At 49.8% G+C, this 17,497-nt stretch overlaps 1 protein-coding gene across 1 annotated transcript in view; it reads right to left on the minus strand.

The window, feature by feature from the left end:
- Nucleotides 1-17,497, minus strand: part of KCNH4 (potassium voltage-gated channel subfamily H member 4) — a 49,501-nt gene that overhangs the window by 21,915 nt on the left and 10,089 nt on the right. The window contains exons 2-5 of the mRNA XM_035135492.2: nucleotides 15,013-15,246; nucleotides 8,226-8,357; nucleotides 6,341-6,468; nucleotides 1,018-1,261 (exon numbers count right to left, since the gene is read on the minus strand). Of these exons, the coding sequence (XP_034991383.2) occupies nucleotides 1,018-1,261; nucleotides 6,341-6,468; nucleotides 8,226-8,357; nucleotides 15,013-15,246 (738 nt within the window). The remainder of the gene's footprint in view (nucleotides 1-1,017; nucleotides 1,262-6,340; nucleotides 6,469-8,225; nucleotides 8,358-15,012; nucleotides 15,247-17,497) is intronic.

Consider the following 17,497-nt stretch of genomic DNA (forward strand, 5'->3'; position numbering starts at 1 on the left):
TGGAGGAAGAGGTACGTTATGCTAGTATGGATGGCAAAGAGTTGAGGCCCGGGGCTTATCCACACTTGTTCTGATGCTTTCCCCAAGGGAAAACCACTTTTTGACGCTCAATCAGAGCATTTCGGAATTTAGCACTTAAAGAGTGGGTTTTCCCTGGGGAAAAAGTGAGGCAAGGGGAAAACCACTCGGACACACGCCTAGAAAGTGCAGGTCAAGTGGGAAACTGCTCAGACCCATGTTTTCTAGGCACAGAACAAGTGGAAGTGTGGTGCAGTGGTTAGGGTACTGGGATAAAACCTGGGAGACCAGAGTTCAAATCCTCACTCAGCCATGAGGTTCACTAAGTGGCCTTGGGCTAGACACTGTCTCTAGGCCTAACCTACCTCACACAGTTGTCGTGTGGGTAAAATGGAGAGGGAAAGAACCACGTATGGCTCAGACAGAGATATATATAACCTATGGATAATAATTGTAACCATAATAAACCAAAAACTGTCATCTAGAAAATTCCAAGTCCCTTTACTAGACCAACCAACATGTCAGAAAACAGCAAGCAAGCTTTTGCAATCAACAGAACTCTTAATCAGGCTGGATGTTAAAGCAGGTACAGAAGGAGTAAAAAAAAACCTGGCTTGGCGCTGAAGCCTCAATACCGTCAATGGTGAAAAGTTTGTGTTTGTTGTATAGCCTTAGACTGTGCACACATCTTACATTAAAAAAACCCCCAGAGAATCCTGGGAACTGTAGTTCACCTCTCACAGAGCTACAATGCCCAGCACCTGTAGCAAACTACAGTTCCCAGGATTCAAGGGTTTTTTAAAAAAAATATATGGTGTGTATGCAAAAGGCAGTGTGGCTAACAGAGACTGCAATGAAGGGGATCTCCACTGCAGCATTGTTTGACACCCACTTCACATCCCTGTGCAGGTTTCACCAGAGCTAGATCTCCCCTATTGCCCACCAGCAGCAGCCCCAACCCAATGGCACCCAGGTAAAGCACAACTTTGCAATCCTCACCAACAATGAAGAGCATCTCGACAACAATGTCGCTGACGATGGTGCTGCGGGCGGCCGCCAAGCTATCCTCCGTGTCAGTGAAGCAGACGTTGTACGGAACAGTCACGGCCACGTAGAAAGTGGCCAGGAGGATGAGCCAGTCCCACAGGGCCTTGAAGATGCTGTAGTGGAGGAGGATGAAGCGTGATTTCTGCACCGAGGCTACTTTGTACTCTGGCACGGAGGGCTTGTTCTCAAAGACGTTCTGGAGGGCGCAGGAAACAAGAAACCCCTTTTGAGAACCCTGCACCTTAGACCTTGGAGCCACGGGGGTGGTGACAAGACCTTCATCACCCAAGGGTCACATTCCCATTGCAGGCATCGCTTTGGGGGCTGCATGCTAGTAGTGGGCACGGGCTCCAGAATCAGTGCAACTCATCGAGGCCGTGAGCCCTGCGGGTTGGACAATGGCTGACACACTGCCTCTACATGTGTAGGCTTCATTTAGCTATCCTGGAAATTGGAATTTCCAGTAACAGCTAAATAGCTGTGGGAGGTGTGGTGGAATCTATTAATATGGTTTGGAAATGCAGGGCCTACCTTTAACCCCAACTTGGAATATGGGACCCATATTATATACGTCTTTCTCCTCCTCCTTTCTCCTCCCAACTCCTCCTCCTCTTAAAACAACAACAACAACAACCCTACAACCTTGAGACAAAAGAAGAAAATGATGATGGGTCCCCACCCTCAGTTGGGGCTTGTGGGTCAGGACCCACCAGTGATCTATGCCTGTGTCAGAGAGACACAGAGAAGCCTTGAGGAATGCCAAAAGAATGCCAGCAGTGCAGATCACAAGCTACAGACGTAACTTGGATCCCAAATGCCTTTGTTCTTGGATGTTTTGGCTCCCGAATGCCACAAACCCGGAAGTGAGTGTTCCGGTTTGCGAATGTTCTTTGGAAGCCGAATGTCCAGCGGTGCTTCTGCGGCTTCTGATTGGCTGCAGGAGCTTTCTGCATCCAATTGGAAGCCGTGCCTTGGTTTCCGAAGGTTTTGGAAGTCAAACGCACTTCCAGAATAGATTACGTTCGATTTCCAAGGTACAACTGTATTGTACAAAATTCTGTCTTCTCTTACTGCTTTGTTTTCCAAATACAGTGGTACTTCGGTTTATGAACACAATTGGTTCCGGAAGTCTGTTCATAAACTGAAGCGTTCATAAACTGAAGCGGACTTTCCCATTGAAAGTAATGGAAAGTGAATTAATCCGTTCCAGATGGGTCCGCGGCATTTGTAAACCGAAAATTCGTAAACCGAGGTGTTCATAAACTGAGGTTCCACTGTAGTAGCCAGTTCTGGAAATCAGAAGGCAGAAGGCTTTTTGCCTTCCCCCTATACTTTGCACTGTCTTTACCCATTGGGATAATCCTCTGCGATCCCTTTGGGATCACTTTGTTTGTAGGCATATTCCGCCCCCCCCCCAAGCTCCTTAGGACACACACACACTCCATCCCAAGTGTGGATGAGGAATAGGAAGCCAGGCTCCTGCAAGGCTTGGCAACCATTATCAGCTTTGTGTTAAGTAAAGTCTCTGGATTTGCTCGTGGCAGGGAAGGGGTTTGTTTTGACCCAGCCTGTATCTGGATTGTGTGGTTTGCAAGAGCAGCTGCTGTGGCTGCTGTTCAACAGTGTCTCCCCTGCAGACCGCCAGCCCCCAACCACTACCACCCTCCTTCCCTCAAACAGACCAAAGCCCTTTAATCTGCACTGGCGTTGGGTCATTGCCGGGAGGGGGCACGGGGAACAGCTGTCAAGGGATGAAGAGCACCAGAGGAAAAGAACTGGCTGGTAAGGTTTGGGCTCGCAATAGGGTTGGCTTTTGCAGCTACTGCCAACCCCCCCAACCCCCCTATATCACCCCCAATATGCACAGGTAACAAACTTCACCAAGTCCTACAGCAAAATCAAGCAAACAGCTCTCGCATAAACAATCTAGGAAGGGGTTAAAACCCCGACGACTGGTTTCAAAATCAGAACAAGCCACAAATCAAACAGGCCTCTCTCCCCAAAGCAGAAGACCATTACCTGTGCTGCTTATGCAACGAAAGTGTCTTGAAATAGACTAAGACTGAGCAGATGCCATACATTTAAATATGCCCCCCCCCAATACTGGGAACTGTAGTTCTGTTGGGGGATGAACTGGTGGTAAGAATGTGCTTTAAATGTAAGGTGTGTGCAAAACCTTATGTAGGCTAGAATGCACAGCAACTACTGCCTTACTGCACCCTAGTGTAACAATGGATTAGGCAGCACCAAGAGCAGCAGTAATAAAACAAGCTAATTCTCTCTTTGCCTTTTGCAACCCGGCAATAAAGACACCAGACCCCAACCTTAGTCCTCAGTCCACCAAGTAAGTAACCCTCACTCTGTCCCTGCTATGAAACAAAGAATCTATGTTGAGTCTCAAGATCAGGTTCCACCTGTTATCCTTCACCCTAACAAGACCTTGTACTAGACCTTGTGGTTTACAGAGCATCTCTGAGCATGCCTAGAGCTCTTTCTCTTCGTCTCAGGGGTGGGGAAACTGTGGCCTTCCAGGGGTTACTAGTTACTAGGTGACTACAGCTCACATCATCCACAGTCATTCTCCATGCTGACTGGGGGTGGGGGGTGGAAGTTGGGAGTCCAACAATATTTGGAGGGCCACAGATTACCCAACCGCTATGGTACAGAAATAGCTTGGATAGCAGTAGTGGTCGGTGACATAGACAAAAATGGATGAAGCAATTTAATTTTACCTTCATTAAGCACTCAGTTATACAGCTGCAAATAAAACAATTTAAGTGTGTTGTAAGGTGCATTATACAAATGTGGCACTAGATGGCGATGGTGAGCTATGGCAAATTCAATATATATTTTTTCAAAACATTTTTTAAAAAAAGCATTTTCCACAACTTTTTTTTAATGTGTGTGTAGATTCCACCTAAGTAGGATAGTTTCTAGGCACACACACACACACACACACACACACCCCTTCATCTAGGAAAACATTATTCACTATCAGAATTCAATGACATATTCCAGCCAGGCAAGAACACTCAAGGAGGGCGTGAAGCAATGCAGGCGAGGGGGCGTGGCCTGGAGAGAGAGGTGTGGCCTGAGGAGAGTCCCAAGGGCCTGAGAGAGAGGCATGGAGGAATTCATTTGGTCCGCAGCCCAGCCCCACCTCTGCTGCAGCCAATCCAGCTCCTGGGTTTATAGACTTCCTGACAGATCTGACTCCTTGCATCTCTTTCTATTATGATGCAATACCACACACACTTTTAAATCCAGGGTGCGTAACCTCAGACTCAGGGGCCCTTCCAGCCTCTCCATCTGGTGCTTGAAACTCTCTCCAGACCACACCCTCTCACTGCCCTTATTTTTCTCCCCCCAAGTGTTTTGAACTGGCTGGAAAGTGTCCTTGAACTCTATGCCTCTTGCATTACCATACAACCATAGAGTTGGAGGGGACCCCGAGGGCCATCTAGTCCAACCCCCTGCAATGCAGGAATCTCAGCTAAAGCATCCGTGGCAGGTGGCCATCCAACCTCTGCTTAAAAACCTCCAAGGAAGGAGAGCCCACCCCCAGAATGTTCTTCCTGATGTTTAGTTGGAATCTCTAAAAAAACTCCACAAGGCCCCAAATCAGGCGGTGGGCAGACCTTGCCTCGTTTTGCTCTGCTTGGGCTGCTCTTTGCTGCTCTGGGTCTTGAGGACACGTGCCTGTTGGGTTGCACTCACTGCTGGGAGAAATCGCAGAGATACCACACAGGGTGACCCTCCGCAAAGGCCTACAAAGTGATGGGCTTAATGCTATTAACACTGGCGGCTGCCCAAATTCATATCTGTGGGCTGCACATCTCTGCGTTTTTTTAGCTCTGCTAAGAGAGAGCACGTGAATGACCCCACAACACCATCAGTTAATCCACAGGGGGGGAAAATTTAAGCCTCTAAGGGCCCCTCCAGAATGGTGTTTTTTGTGAGAGTGCACTATTGCAATCGATGCAATAATAACAGTGGCTCTTGTGCAATGCTTCCTCAATGCAACTGCAGCATTGCCACCTGGAGGGGCAGCCTTGCACTACAGAGTACACCATGGTGTAGAGGTTAGAGTGTCAGACTAGGGCCTGGGAGACCAGCGTTCAAATTCCCTACCTGCCTGCAGACTGTCTCGCCAGAGTGGTGCATGCTCTAGTTATCTCCCGCTTGGACTACTGCAATGCGCTCTACGTGGAGCTACCTTTGAAGGTGACCCGGAAACTACAACTAATCCAGAATGTGGCAGAATGGTGACTGGGAGCGGCCGCCAAGACCACATAACACCGGTCTTGAAAGATCTACATTGGCTCCCAGTACGTTTCCGAGCACAATTCAAAGTGTTGGTGCTGACCTTTAAAGCCCTAAACGGCCCCGGCCCAGTATACCTGAAGGAGCGTCTCCACCCCCATCGTTCTGCCCGGACACTGAGGTCCAATGCCGAGGGGCTTCTGGTGGTTCCCTCGTTGCGAGAAGCCAAGTTGCAGGGAACCAGGCAGAGGGCCTTCTCGGTAGTGGCGCCGCCCTGTGGAACGCCCTCCCATCAGATGTCAAAGAGAAAAACAGCTACCAGATTTTTAGAAGACATCTGAAGGCAGCCCTGTTTAGAGAGGCTTTTAATCTTTAATCAATTATTTTATTCTGCTGTTGGAAGCCTCCCAGAGTGGCTGGGGAAACCCAGCCAGATATGCGGGGTATAAATTTATTATTATTATTATTATTATTATTATTATTATTATTATTATTATTATTCCCACTCGGTCGTGAAGCTCACTGGATGACCTTGGGCCAGGCACTGCCTCTCAGCCTAACCTACCTCACAGGGTTGTTCTGAGGAGAACATGAAACTGGGGGAAAGCTATTCCCTTCCCAGAGTTACAATTTTCAGAGTAGTTTAGCAGTCAGTCCGTCTTCACAGGGAACACTGGGAAAGGTTGCCCCGTGAGGAGAATTAGGGGGTCTCCTAAGAAACTCTCAGCTCCTTTAGTAAACTACAGCTCCCATAATACCCTGGGGGAAGCCGCGGCAACATAGTGCTTTAAATGTATGGTGCTGTGGCCTCAGTCTTTTCCGTGCACACCCATCCTTAAAAGGTCCCTCGTTCAGAACGGAACAATGGCCTCTCAGAATAAGGTGTTTGTGGGGAGCAGGGACAGAGGTGTATGGCTGCTAGTATGCAGACAGTTGCATAGTTAGGGCCGCAACGATCAACCAGTCACCACCATCCCCTCCTCAAAGGGCAAAACAAGCAAATCATCTTTACGCTGTTGATCTTCATCTCTGTCCGTTCCTTCTTGGTGAATTGGCTGGCGATGTGGTGCAAGGCTGTGCGGCCTTGTCTCCTGGCTGCCCGCAGATGGGAGCTCCCTGCCTTCTTACAGCGGTGCTTTTCTGGAAGAAGAGAAAGAGTGGGACAGGATAGGGTCAAAAAAATTCCGATCTTAGAGAGAATACCTTGTTTATATGGATTCTGACATTGCCATGCTGTAATCCATCCCCCTTGGCTTTGCTTCCTGTTCCTGCTTTTCAGGCTCCGTACCTCCAACCTGAAATGCTGACCTCAGAATCATATGTGTGGTTGGGCAAAAAACAAAAGTGGCAGCTAGTTGTGGAGTGTTGACAAACCTGTCAGCTATAGGGTACTCATAAACAGGGCAGTTTCAAAAGCGAAGTGCTAGGTTGGCTACAGGTCCCTAACCATAGGAAAAGAGCTAAATGGAACCCTGTGGGCTGATTCCGTCCAATAGGTTGTTAATGACAGAAAGTCTAATTACGTCACTCTGAATGCCGTGCAACATGCTAGATGCAACAAGCAGTGAGCCAGCATGTGATATCACCTCCACCTCGTTCTGTTGGGGGACTGAGCCCTGTCATTATGACACAGTAAAGCAGGTGGAAGAGGAGAGGTGTAGAGAGGCCAGACAAAGGCCTGCAAATGGAGAGGTGTCCTGTTTGTCATCCTTTGCCCCCCCCTCCCGGGAAACTCACCAAACCAAACCTTCTGTAGCCTGGAACCAGGTGTGTGGATGCACCCGAATAGGATGCAGCTATGGGCAACCTGAAGAAGCTCCATCACCCTTAAAAGCAAGCCCAGAAAAGCAAGCCGAGAGTGATAGAGAACGTTCCAGGAACACCCTCTTCACTGTGAGATTTATTTTTTATTTTTTGGGGGGTGTGTGCATGTGATCTGTGAGTTTGTTTGGGCCCTGGCTGAGAGCCAGGATGAACGAGTGGAGGTCGAAAGTTGTTGTGCAGGGAGGTGCGTTTACAAGAAGAAGGAACTGATACCCGTATGGATGGTTTTATTGTGTCCTTTTTCTAAATTTGTGGCACATTGCTTGGAAATACGTTTTCATGTTAAGCAGTACTGAAATGGTCTAAATAGAATAATAATGTTTTTTTAAAAAAAAAATCTTTCCCGAAGCTATTTCGGTCAAAGAATTACCCGCCCTGTTCTGTAGTGATGGAACATCTCTGGATGTAAGGATAGTGGTGACCTTAATATAAGAACAGCTGCTCTTCTAACCCCATGGAGTCTTCCTCAGCTAATCCAAACAAACGCTTCTACAGCTTGCTTTCAGTCCAACAGTGATGAAGGAAAACCTCACAGGAACCTCCAGCAGCCTTCCAAAAGGGTCTTCCTACTCCCATTCATGGGACGTTTTTCCGGCAGCAGTTTGAGCAATGGCCAGCCATCGGGTGCCTGGGGGACCCTGACTGCAACAGCAACTCTTTCCCCACTTGTGATTCCCAGTGACAGTTGCCTCTCAAAGTGGAGGCAGAACCTGGAACGAGGATGGAGACTGCAGCTCCCGTCACCAAGGACCATGCAGCTAGAATGCTGGCAGCTGGAGTTCTGACAATACTGGGAAGGCCGCAGGCTCTTGCTGAAAGGGGGCGAGCATCTCCTGGTGCAGGGATAGACTATGCCTTTGACTCTGAGAGAGAGATATGCATGCACACATCCCAGATGAAGCCTTGCAGAGTGGGGAAGGAGATGCCCAAACCAGCTTGGAGCCAACAGCTGCTCTCTTAAGGCGTACCCCTCGCTCGGTGTGTTGTTCTGCCAAGGTGTACCCATCTGCTCTATCCTGGGTCTCGTGACCCTGTTTCCAGAGCCCAGCCTACCTCCCCCACCAAGGCCTTACCCTCCTTCTTTTCGCTCGACTGGCTCTTTCCATGGCTCTCGGTGATGTCCTTGAAGGAGAAGAGAAAAAGGACCACCTCGCCTTTCTCGTTCTTGATAGGTACGATGTCCAGCAGGCACCAGAAGGCTGTTCCTGCACCAGGGAGAAAAGGGAAAGGGCAGCATCACTATCTGCACCGAGGAGGAACCTGGATAGCTCAGTCGGTTAGAGTGTAGTGCTGATAACGCCAAGGTTGCAGGTTCAATCCCCGTAATGGGACAGCTGCAGATTCCCACATTGCAGGGAGCCTTCCAACTCTACAATTCTATGATTCTATTAATTTCTTCCTGGTGGTTTCCTTCAAACGTGCCTTCATGCCTAAACTGCCTTTGATCAGCTTAGAATGGCTCTACGTCAGGCATCCCCAATCTGCGGCCCTCAAGATGTTTTGGCCTACAACTCCCATGATCCCTAGCTAACAGGACCAGTGGTCAGGGAAGATGGGGATTGTAGTCCAAAACATCTGGAGGGCCGAAGTTTGGGGATGCCTGCTCTACGTTTTGGATGCTTCTTCTTACAAGGAAAAAGCAGCCTGCACGTGCTCAAAGGCACTCTGTCCAAGTTTTTTTTGGGGGGGGAGGGGAAATAAATTGTATCCTTCTTGGCAGTGGGCACAGGAAGGTACTTTGCACATGCTCAAAGGCGCTTTCTAAAACAAAAAAGGACAACCCTATAGAAATGCCCTCGTATTGGCTTGATCACAGCTGCTATGATCTGACCCAAACAAGGTTGGGGAGGAAGGTGTAGCAATCTGACATCTGGTGCCTGGGCTTGAGAGGGACTATCAGGGGTCAGCAAACTTGTTTAACAGGGGGCCAGTCCACTGTCCTTCAGACCTTGTGGGGGACCGGACTATATTTTGAAAAAAATAATCAATGAATTTCTATGCCCCACAGGGCCGTTTCAAGCCTGTTGGGCGCCCTGGCGCGGAGATCGCTCTGGCGCCCCCGCCCTGCGCCACCAAGACTACCCCTAGAGCCGGGCCTGATGCCCCACAAATAACCCAGAGATGCATTTTAAATAAAAGGACACATTCTACTCATGTAAAAACACGCTGATTCCAAGACCGTCCGCGGGCTGGATTTAGAAGGCGATTGGGCCGGATCCAGCCCCTGGGCCTTAGTTTGCCTACCCCTGGACTATATGGTGCAGTAGTAGCTTTAAAAAGTTAACGCTCAAGTCTCAAGCTGATGTTGCAAGAGAATCAGTGAATGTCACAACACATCTGAACAAATGCTTCCAAGAAGCGACAGTAAATATCAACAGGCAAAAAGCTGTACGATCAGCATAAAAACAGCAACACCATTCTAGCAGATTAGAATAGCATTTGTACAAGAAACCATCAGAGTGCAAGAGGGATAAAACTAGAAACTACTAATAATACCCATTTCATCAGCACTATTCAGATCTTTTCTAGCTTGGTGATATGGTTCTTACACCGTTTTTACTTTTTGATATCCCTCTGATGAGGACATTTGTTGAAATGTGCTGGATGATTAATTTTTATAAATACATCCTTTGGCAGCTGCTTGAGAATGACCTCTCTTTTCTTCTGTTTGGGCTATTTTAGGAGGATCGTCATTGTTTTTTAAAATGCAGTGGCAGCTAAGCCTTATTTGCTTAAGTAATTATAGGTAAAACATAAAAATATTAATATTTCCTTGCGAGTGCGGCTCGCATCTTTTCTAGAATGGAGGTATACCATTTTTCCATTGGTATTTGATGTCTAGCCATGACACTGCAAGCGATAGGTTATGTGATGGCCTAGCCTCTAGCCTTCAGCAACTGAGAAAGCTGTTATTTATTATCTTGTGGTGGGCAGCTGACAAACTCACAGAGCCCAGGTTTAGAGAGAGAAAAGGGCTGCCCTGAAAAAACAACTCTCTGTCTGTCTATATCCCCACACATTCCAAATATAGGATATAGAACAAGCTCCACACTCTTCACACCTGAAAGATTTGGAAGAGCTAAATGTGGAGGTAGTTTCAGAAGTTTGCCAAGCTCAAGCTGTTTCAACCAGGCGATATGAAGCAGTCTGCTTCGGTGGCAAGATCCACGATGGTGGAAGATCTCACTCCCAACAGATCACCTGCTGCCAGCGCCACTAGAGGCAAGAAGCTATGGCAGTGGGTTCTGGGTCCCGGCAAGATCTCACAGAGCTCTCATGAGATCTTGTGAGGCTCTTGCCACATCTACCCAGAAGCTACTTCCTTGGAGCTGCCACAAGTAGCCCCCTCAACCCCCTGCTGGCACTGCCATTGAAGAAGTGGCAGTGGCTTCCAGCAAGATCTCACGAGAGTTCCACAAGATCTCGCTGGAAACCAGAAGCCATACTACCCCGGTAAACGAGGCTTTGGCAGCAGGAAAGAACCTTCCCATTTCTTCGGTCACTGAAACAGGAGAGGCAGTACCTCTGTTAAGGGGTTTGTTGCTGAAAACAGCCCAGCATCTTAAACCATGTCCAGGGGGAAAATGCCAGTGGAACCCTGGAGATATGAGATGCCCCACCCCTCACTGAGGAAGCAAGTGTCACTCTGGACAAATTATTTCCCTTGGGCTCTCCAGAGGACCCATGACCCCGGCATTGTCTGCTATGTGCCAACAGCACTTCATCAGTCTGTACCAAAGAAACCCAAATTCTACGTGTATAAATGACACAAACCAGCCTATTCTAAGAATAAATTAACAACCTTAGAAAAAGCCAGCTTAGTCCAGCAGCCTGTTCTCACAGGGACCAATCAGCTGCCAGCGCGCAGGATCTGAATGCAGCACCACTCTTCCCCACCAGTGACGCCCAGCAACCCTCAGCCCCTGAGCTTAAATTGTGCTTAGCCCAACTCTGGCTTTTTTTTTAAAGATTTCACATGCTTTTAAGCCTGACCAGGGCTGGCCCAAGACATTATGGCCACAACAACATTATGGACCATTTGGATCCTTTCCAGTCTAGAGGGGCTGGGAGCTGGGGGCACTGTCATACAGTGGTTCCGCTCCTTCCTCCTGGGCCGTGTTCAGAAAGTGGTGTGGGGGGGATGAGTGCTCAGACCCCTGGGCACTCACTTGTGGGGTGCCTCAGGGTTCCGTTCTCTCCCCCATGCTTTTTAATATCTATATGAGGCCCCTGGGAGAGATCATCAGGGGGTTTGGGCTGGGTGTTCATCAGTATGCAGATGACACCCAGCTCTACCTCTCTTTCAAATCAGAACCAGTGAAGGCGGTGAAGGTCCTGTGTGAGTGCCTGGAGGCCGTTGGAGGATGGATGGCGGCTAACAGATTGAGGTTGAATCCTGACAAGACAAAAGTACTATTTTGGGGGGACAGGAGGCGGGCAGGTGTGGAGGACTCCCTGGTCTTGAATGGGGTAACTGTGCCCCTGAAGGACCAGGTGCGCAGCCTAGGAGTCATTTTGGACTCACAGCTGTCCATCGAGGCACAGGTTAATTCTGTGTCCAGGGCGGCTGTCTACCAGCTCCATCTGGTACGCAGGCTGAGACCCTACCTGCCCGCGGACTGTCTCGCCAGAGTGGTGCATGCTCTGGTTATCTCCCGCTTGGACTACTGCAATGCGCTCTACATGGGGCTACCTTTGAAGGTGACCCGGAAACTGCAATTAATCCAGAATGCGGCAGCTAGACTAGTGACTGGGAGTGGCCGCCGGGACCACATAACACCGGTCCTGAGAGAGCTACACTGGCTCCCAGTACGTTTCCGAGCACAATTCAAAGTGTTGGTACTGACCTTTAAAGCCCTAAACAGCCTCGGTCCTGTATACCTGAAGGAGCGTCTCCACCCCCATCATTCAGCCCAGACACTGAGATCCAGCACCGAGGGCCTTCTGGCGGTTCCCTCATTGCGAGAAGTGAGGTTACAGGGAACCAGATAGAGGGCCTTCTCGGTAGTGGCACCCGTCCTGTGGAACGCCCTCCCAGCAGATGTCAAGGCAATAAGTAACTATTTTACTTTTAGAAGACAACTGAAGGCGGCCCTGTTTAGGGAAGTTTTTAATGTTTAATGCTGTACTGTTTTAATATTCGGTTGGAAGCCGCCCAGAGTGGCTGGGGAAACCCAGCCAGATGGGCGGGGTATAAATAAATAATAATAATAATAATTATTATTATTATTACAATAAAAAACAATTGCCGTCAACCAAGCACTATCAAAAAGGGGCCAGCATGGATGCAACCTCAGCAGAGTCACCAATGGCTCAGGATGCGGAAAGTGTCCTAACCACAAAGCAAAATCCCGACAGTGTCCAAGCAGCCCGTGGCTCTAGGGCAGGGGGCATTTTACACACCAGGGGCCACATTTCCTTTTGGACAACCTTCCACGTGCCAGGGATGGGCAGGGCCAGAGTGCTGATGTCAGGAGCAGGTGTCAGGAACAGGTTGGCAATGCCTCACACAGCGTCAGTGCACTTAGCTCTTTACAGTGGTACCTTGGTTCTCAAACTTAATCCGTTCCAGAAGTCCGTCCCAAAACAAAAGCATTCTAAAACCAAGGCACGCTTTCCCATAGAAAGTAATGCAAAACGGATTAATATGTTCCTAAAATAGCAACCCCTAAAATAGCAATTTAACATGAATTTTAGTATCTAACGAGACCATTGATACATAAAATGATAGCAATAATCAATGTACTATAAAATAAATAAGCCAGTATTGTAGATGATAAAAATAAAAATTATTATTTTTTCTTATTTGCACTGATGATAGTTATTGTTTGGATTGGGGGGGCGGGGCGGGCTTTGATCCATTTCCGCAGTCACACAATCAATCAGTAGCTAAACTGGGTTCCACACAGTCACAACAACAAGTTAACCCAAAAAACCTCAAAAACGAAAACGCAAAATAAATAGCAAGAACAAAAGCGCCGAACTTAATCCGTTCTGGAAGTTCGTTTGACTTCCGAAATGTTTGAAAACCAAGGCACAGCTTCTGATTGGTGCAGGCACCCTGGAAACAATAGCCGACAGCCGCAGCGGACGTTCGGCTTCCAAAAAACATTCAGAAACCGGAACACTCAGGGGCGTAGCCAGGATGAAAATCAGGGGGGGGCAAGGGGCGGGAAGCAAGGGGCGGGGCCAAGGGGCGGGGGCGGGGCCACACCGGAGCAGCCCGAAATCGGGCTGCTCCGACTCCCTCCTCCCCCTCCACGATCGGAAGGGACGAGGGGGAGCCAGGATCAGCCCGAAATCGGGCTGCTCTGACTCCCTACTCCCCCTCCACGATAGGAAGGGACGAGGGGGAGCCAGGATCACCCCGAAATCGGGCTGCTCCGACTCCCTCCTCCCCCTCCGCGATCGGAAGGGACGAGGGGGAGCCAGGATCAGCCCGAAATCGGGCTGCTCCGACTCCCTCCTCCCCCTCCGCGATAGGAAGGGACGAGGGGGAGCCAGGATCAGCCCGAAATCGGGCTGCTCCGACTCCCTCCTCCCCCTCCGCGATCGGAAGGGACGAGGGGGAGCCAGGATCAGCCCGAAATCGGGCTGCTCCGATCCCCTCCTCCCCCTCTGCAATCGCTGGGGCAGGTGGAGGGAAAGCCCCAGAGCCGCGCAAAGCGGTTGCCTGGCTTTCCCTCCGCCCGCCCCACAGCCAGCCGGCTAGAAGGGACGTCTCCCTTCTCCCTTGCTGGCTGTGGGGCGGAGGGAGGGAAAGCCAGCCAAACGCTTTGCGCGGCTCTGGTGCTTTCCCGCCGCTCGCCCCACAGCCAGCCAGGGAGAAGGGAGACGGCACCGGGCGGGCAGTGGGGCAGGCTGGCCAGTGGCCCTGCTTCTAGGGGGGGCAATTGCCCCCCCTGCCCCCCCTGCCCACGCCCATGGGAACACTTACTTTCAGGTTTTCAGCGTTTGAGAACCAAGGCATTTGAGTACCAAGGCATTTGAGAACCAAGGTACCACTGTATTTAATGAAACAAGCAGCTCATGAGGCCAGGCCTAGTGAGCACAGTAACTCTTCCAAGTAGACCCTGCCCCAATAAAGCAGTTGTGGGGACTGAAGTCCCCCCCCTTACCCACAGTTCCCTAAGAGTCCTCCTCCCCTGGGTCCTTTCCAAGCAATCTGAGACTAGGCCAACAAGCCTGTCCCTGCTCCTCCCTCTTCATAAATCTTCTGGTCTTGGGAGACCAGGAGGGAGAGGAGCTGGTTGCAGCAGCAGCAGGAGCCCCCCTGGTTTCTTCACCAGCCTGACTCATCGCTGCCTCTTGACCCTGCTCCTCTCCAGCCTCTGATTCTGCCCTGCTCACTGCCACAGACTCTTCCTGCTCACTAAACCACTGCTCACTTAACTTCCTGCTCACTAAGTGGAGCAGTAAAAGTAATCTTTCCCTCTTCACAGCAGGCTTCTATTTTCTTCACACTCATACAACCCTCTCTATCCTCTAACCAGGCAAGGAACAGGTATGGTCAGAGCCCCAGGGCATGCATTGCAACCAGTCAAAAACACTCCAGGAGGGTGAAAAGCAGGGAAGTCCCTAACTGGGGCCCGGCTCCATGTCCCTGTGGAGTCATTTCCATTCACCCACAGGACTACAAGCAAGCTTCCCACACCCCAGTTGCTGGCTAATCTCCAGAACCAAGCTGGCTCACATGGGTAGAGGTGCTCCAGCAAATGACTAGCTCCCAAGCTGCTAATATGTTAAAGTTAGCACCTTGAATTAGGCCCAGCAGCACACAAATAGCCTGCAGTGCCCGGAGGGGAAGGGAATTGTTATGTACTGAGCTGAAGTCCTCCCAGGGGGCTCCCCCAAACTCACCACTCTTCTTGTAAAAGCAGACTTCGGCCTGGTACTCCTGCTTCCCCTCCAGCACTTTCTCGATTCGCTGCAGGACGGCTTCGCAGGTCTCGCTGCCGTAGAGGAAGCGGCAGCTGCAGTTCTTTTGCATGACTTCTGTCCGGGCGAAGCCAGTAAGGTCACAGAATCCGTCAGAGCAGTAGACGATGGGGAAGCCGCGATGCACCTGAGCGTTGGCCAGCAGGAAGTTGCTATCTGCGAGTGGGTGGAGAAGAGAGACCCTGAGTTGTTACGCTGGCATTGGCGGGTGGGCAGAGGAGAAGGAATTGCTGTGCTGATTTCACAGCCTAAATCAGCCTTAAGGGCTTAAGAAGAGCCTGCTGGGTCAGGCCAATGGCCCATCTAGCCCAGCATCCTTTTCTCAACCAGATGCCCGTGGGAAGCCTGCAAGCAGGATTCGAACACAAGAGCACTCTCCTCCCCGTTGGTTCCCAGCAACTGGTTTTCAGAAGCATTTCTGCCTTTTGGCTGTGGAAGCAGAGCATAGCCTTGACAGCCCTCTCCTCCAGACTTTGCCAAGCTGGTGGCCTCCAGCTGGTGGGCTACAGCTCCCATCAACCAGGCAATCATGTTGGCTGGAGTCGATGGGAGATTTAGTCCGACTGGAAGACACCAGCTGGGTGAAGGCTGGCCTGAACGGGCAAGCCTGATTTAGGGAATGCCTCCTTTGGTGGTATAACCAGGACAAAGATTTCATGCAGATGTTGTTGATTCTGCAGCTCAGCTCTCGTCCTCTGAGCAGGCCCCTTTGAGGATCCCATCATTGGCCAGGCCTCTTCTCTGAAGTAACAGAAGCTGGAGGCAGACAATAGGCTTTTTATTCCCTGGTGGTGGAAGGTAACTTTGAGATTGCTGTTTATGGAATCTATGCTTCTCCCATTTTTGCTTTTAGGTGGGCTTCCCAAACTTGGGTTTCCAGCTGTTCTTGGACTACAACTCCCATCATCCCCAGCTAGCAGGACCAGTGGTCAGGGATAATGGGAACTGTAGTCCAAAAACAGCTGGAGACCCAAGTTTGGGAAACCCTGCTCTAGGTTTGTTAGGTTTTGGTACTTTTTTAAAGCCTGAAAAACTTGTCTGACCAGAAGAGAGACAATTCCATCAAAGGGGTGTGTGTGTGTGTGTGTGTGTGTGTGTGTGTGTGTGTGTGTGTGTAAAACTTGTGGTCCTCCAGGTGTTGTTTTGGACTACAACTCCTATCATCTCAGGCTGTTGGCCATGTTGGTTGGGGCTGATGGGAATTATTGCCGGACAATATATGGAGGGCCACATTTTCCCCATTCCTGGTACACACATACAGAGTGAAGCCTCTCTCAAACTACTGTCAACCTTTTTAAGAATGATTGCCTGTCCTCAAGTCAATATGAAGTAATACTACATAATTGAGAAAAGCGCCTTTGAGCCACTGCAACCCGCTTCCCATAACGTTAGCATTAAAGAGCTGAACATCTCTCCAGGGAACATGTCAGGGCTCCCATACATGACTTCTCTTTCTAAAAATAAAATAAGCACTGCCTTCGGACTTTAGGTGTATTCACACATTACATTTGGCGTACAAACTGAGTACAGTGGTACCTCGGGTTACAAACACTTCGGGTTACAAACACTTCAGGTTACAAATTCCGCTAACCCGGAAGTAGTACCTTGGGTTGCGAACTTTGCCCCAGGATGAGAATGGAAATCATGCGCCGGTGGCACAGCAGCAGCAGGAGGCCCCATTAGTGAAAGCATGCCTCAGGTTAAGAACGGACCTCCAGAACGAATTAAGTTCATAACCTGAGGTACCACTGAATATGGGTACACAAATAGCTGAGCTATATGCTCATACAGTTAGTCACATACAGTGTTCAATGTTCAATGCATGTACTGCCTGCGTACCCAATAGCAGAGCTATACAAAGCAGGCATCCTACTTTCCCACAAACACCTGCACAAGTGCGCAGGCAGTGTGTGCCTGCGTTCAGCACAACTTGCAAACAAGCCTTCTTCCTCATGAAGGTAGAGACAAGTTGTACACAGGTACAAGCTAACATGTGTGAACACCCGTCAAAGCCCATTGCAACACTAGAAAAGGTGCCAAATCACTAGACGTGATGCCCAACCCTGCAGTTTCACTGTGGGCCTCTTTCCATAGGAAGATCAGAGGCAGAAGGAAAATAAACAAAACCCTCCTGCTTTGTGTTTCCCTGTTGCAAGGAGAATCTGGGCTGTTGTTGTTATGCCACCGACCAAGTGGAAGGAACTCCTTGTCTAGGGAGGCTTGCTTGTGTGTGCGCGCACACTTCTGTCTCGGAGGGCCTTCTGAACGCCGGCTAAATCTCCTTTGTTTACCTTGGGCCTTCAGTATCTGCTTTTTCATGATGTTGTGCTCCAGGCCTGGCACCAGCATGCGGGACCCTTGGGCAGCTGCCAGCACCCCCAGCACCCTGCAGGGCCCACTGCTGAAA

The sequence above is a fragment of the Zootoca vivipara genome, chromosome 13 (assembly GCF_963506605.1).
Source record: "Zootoca vivipara chromosome 13, rZooViv1.1, whole genome shotgun sequence".
Classification (NCBI taxonomy): Eukaryota; Metazoa; Chordata; class Lepidosauria; order Squamata; family Lacertidae; genus Zootoca; species Zootoca vivipara.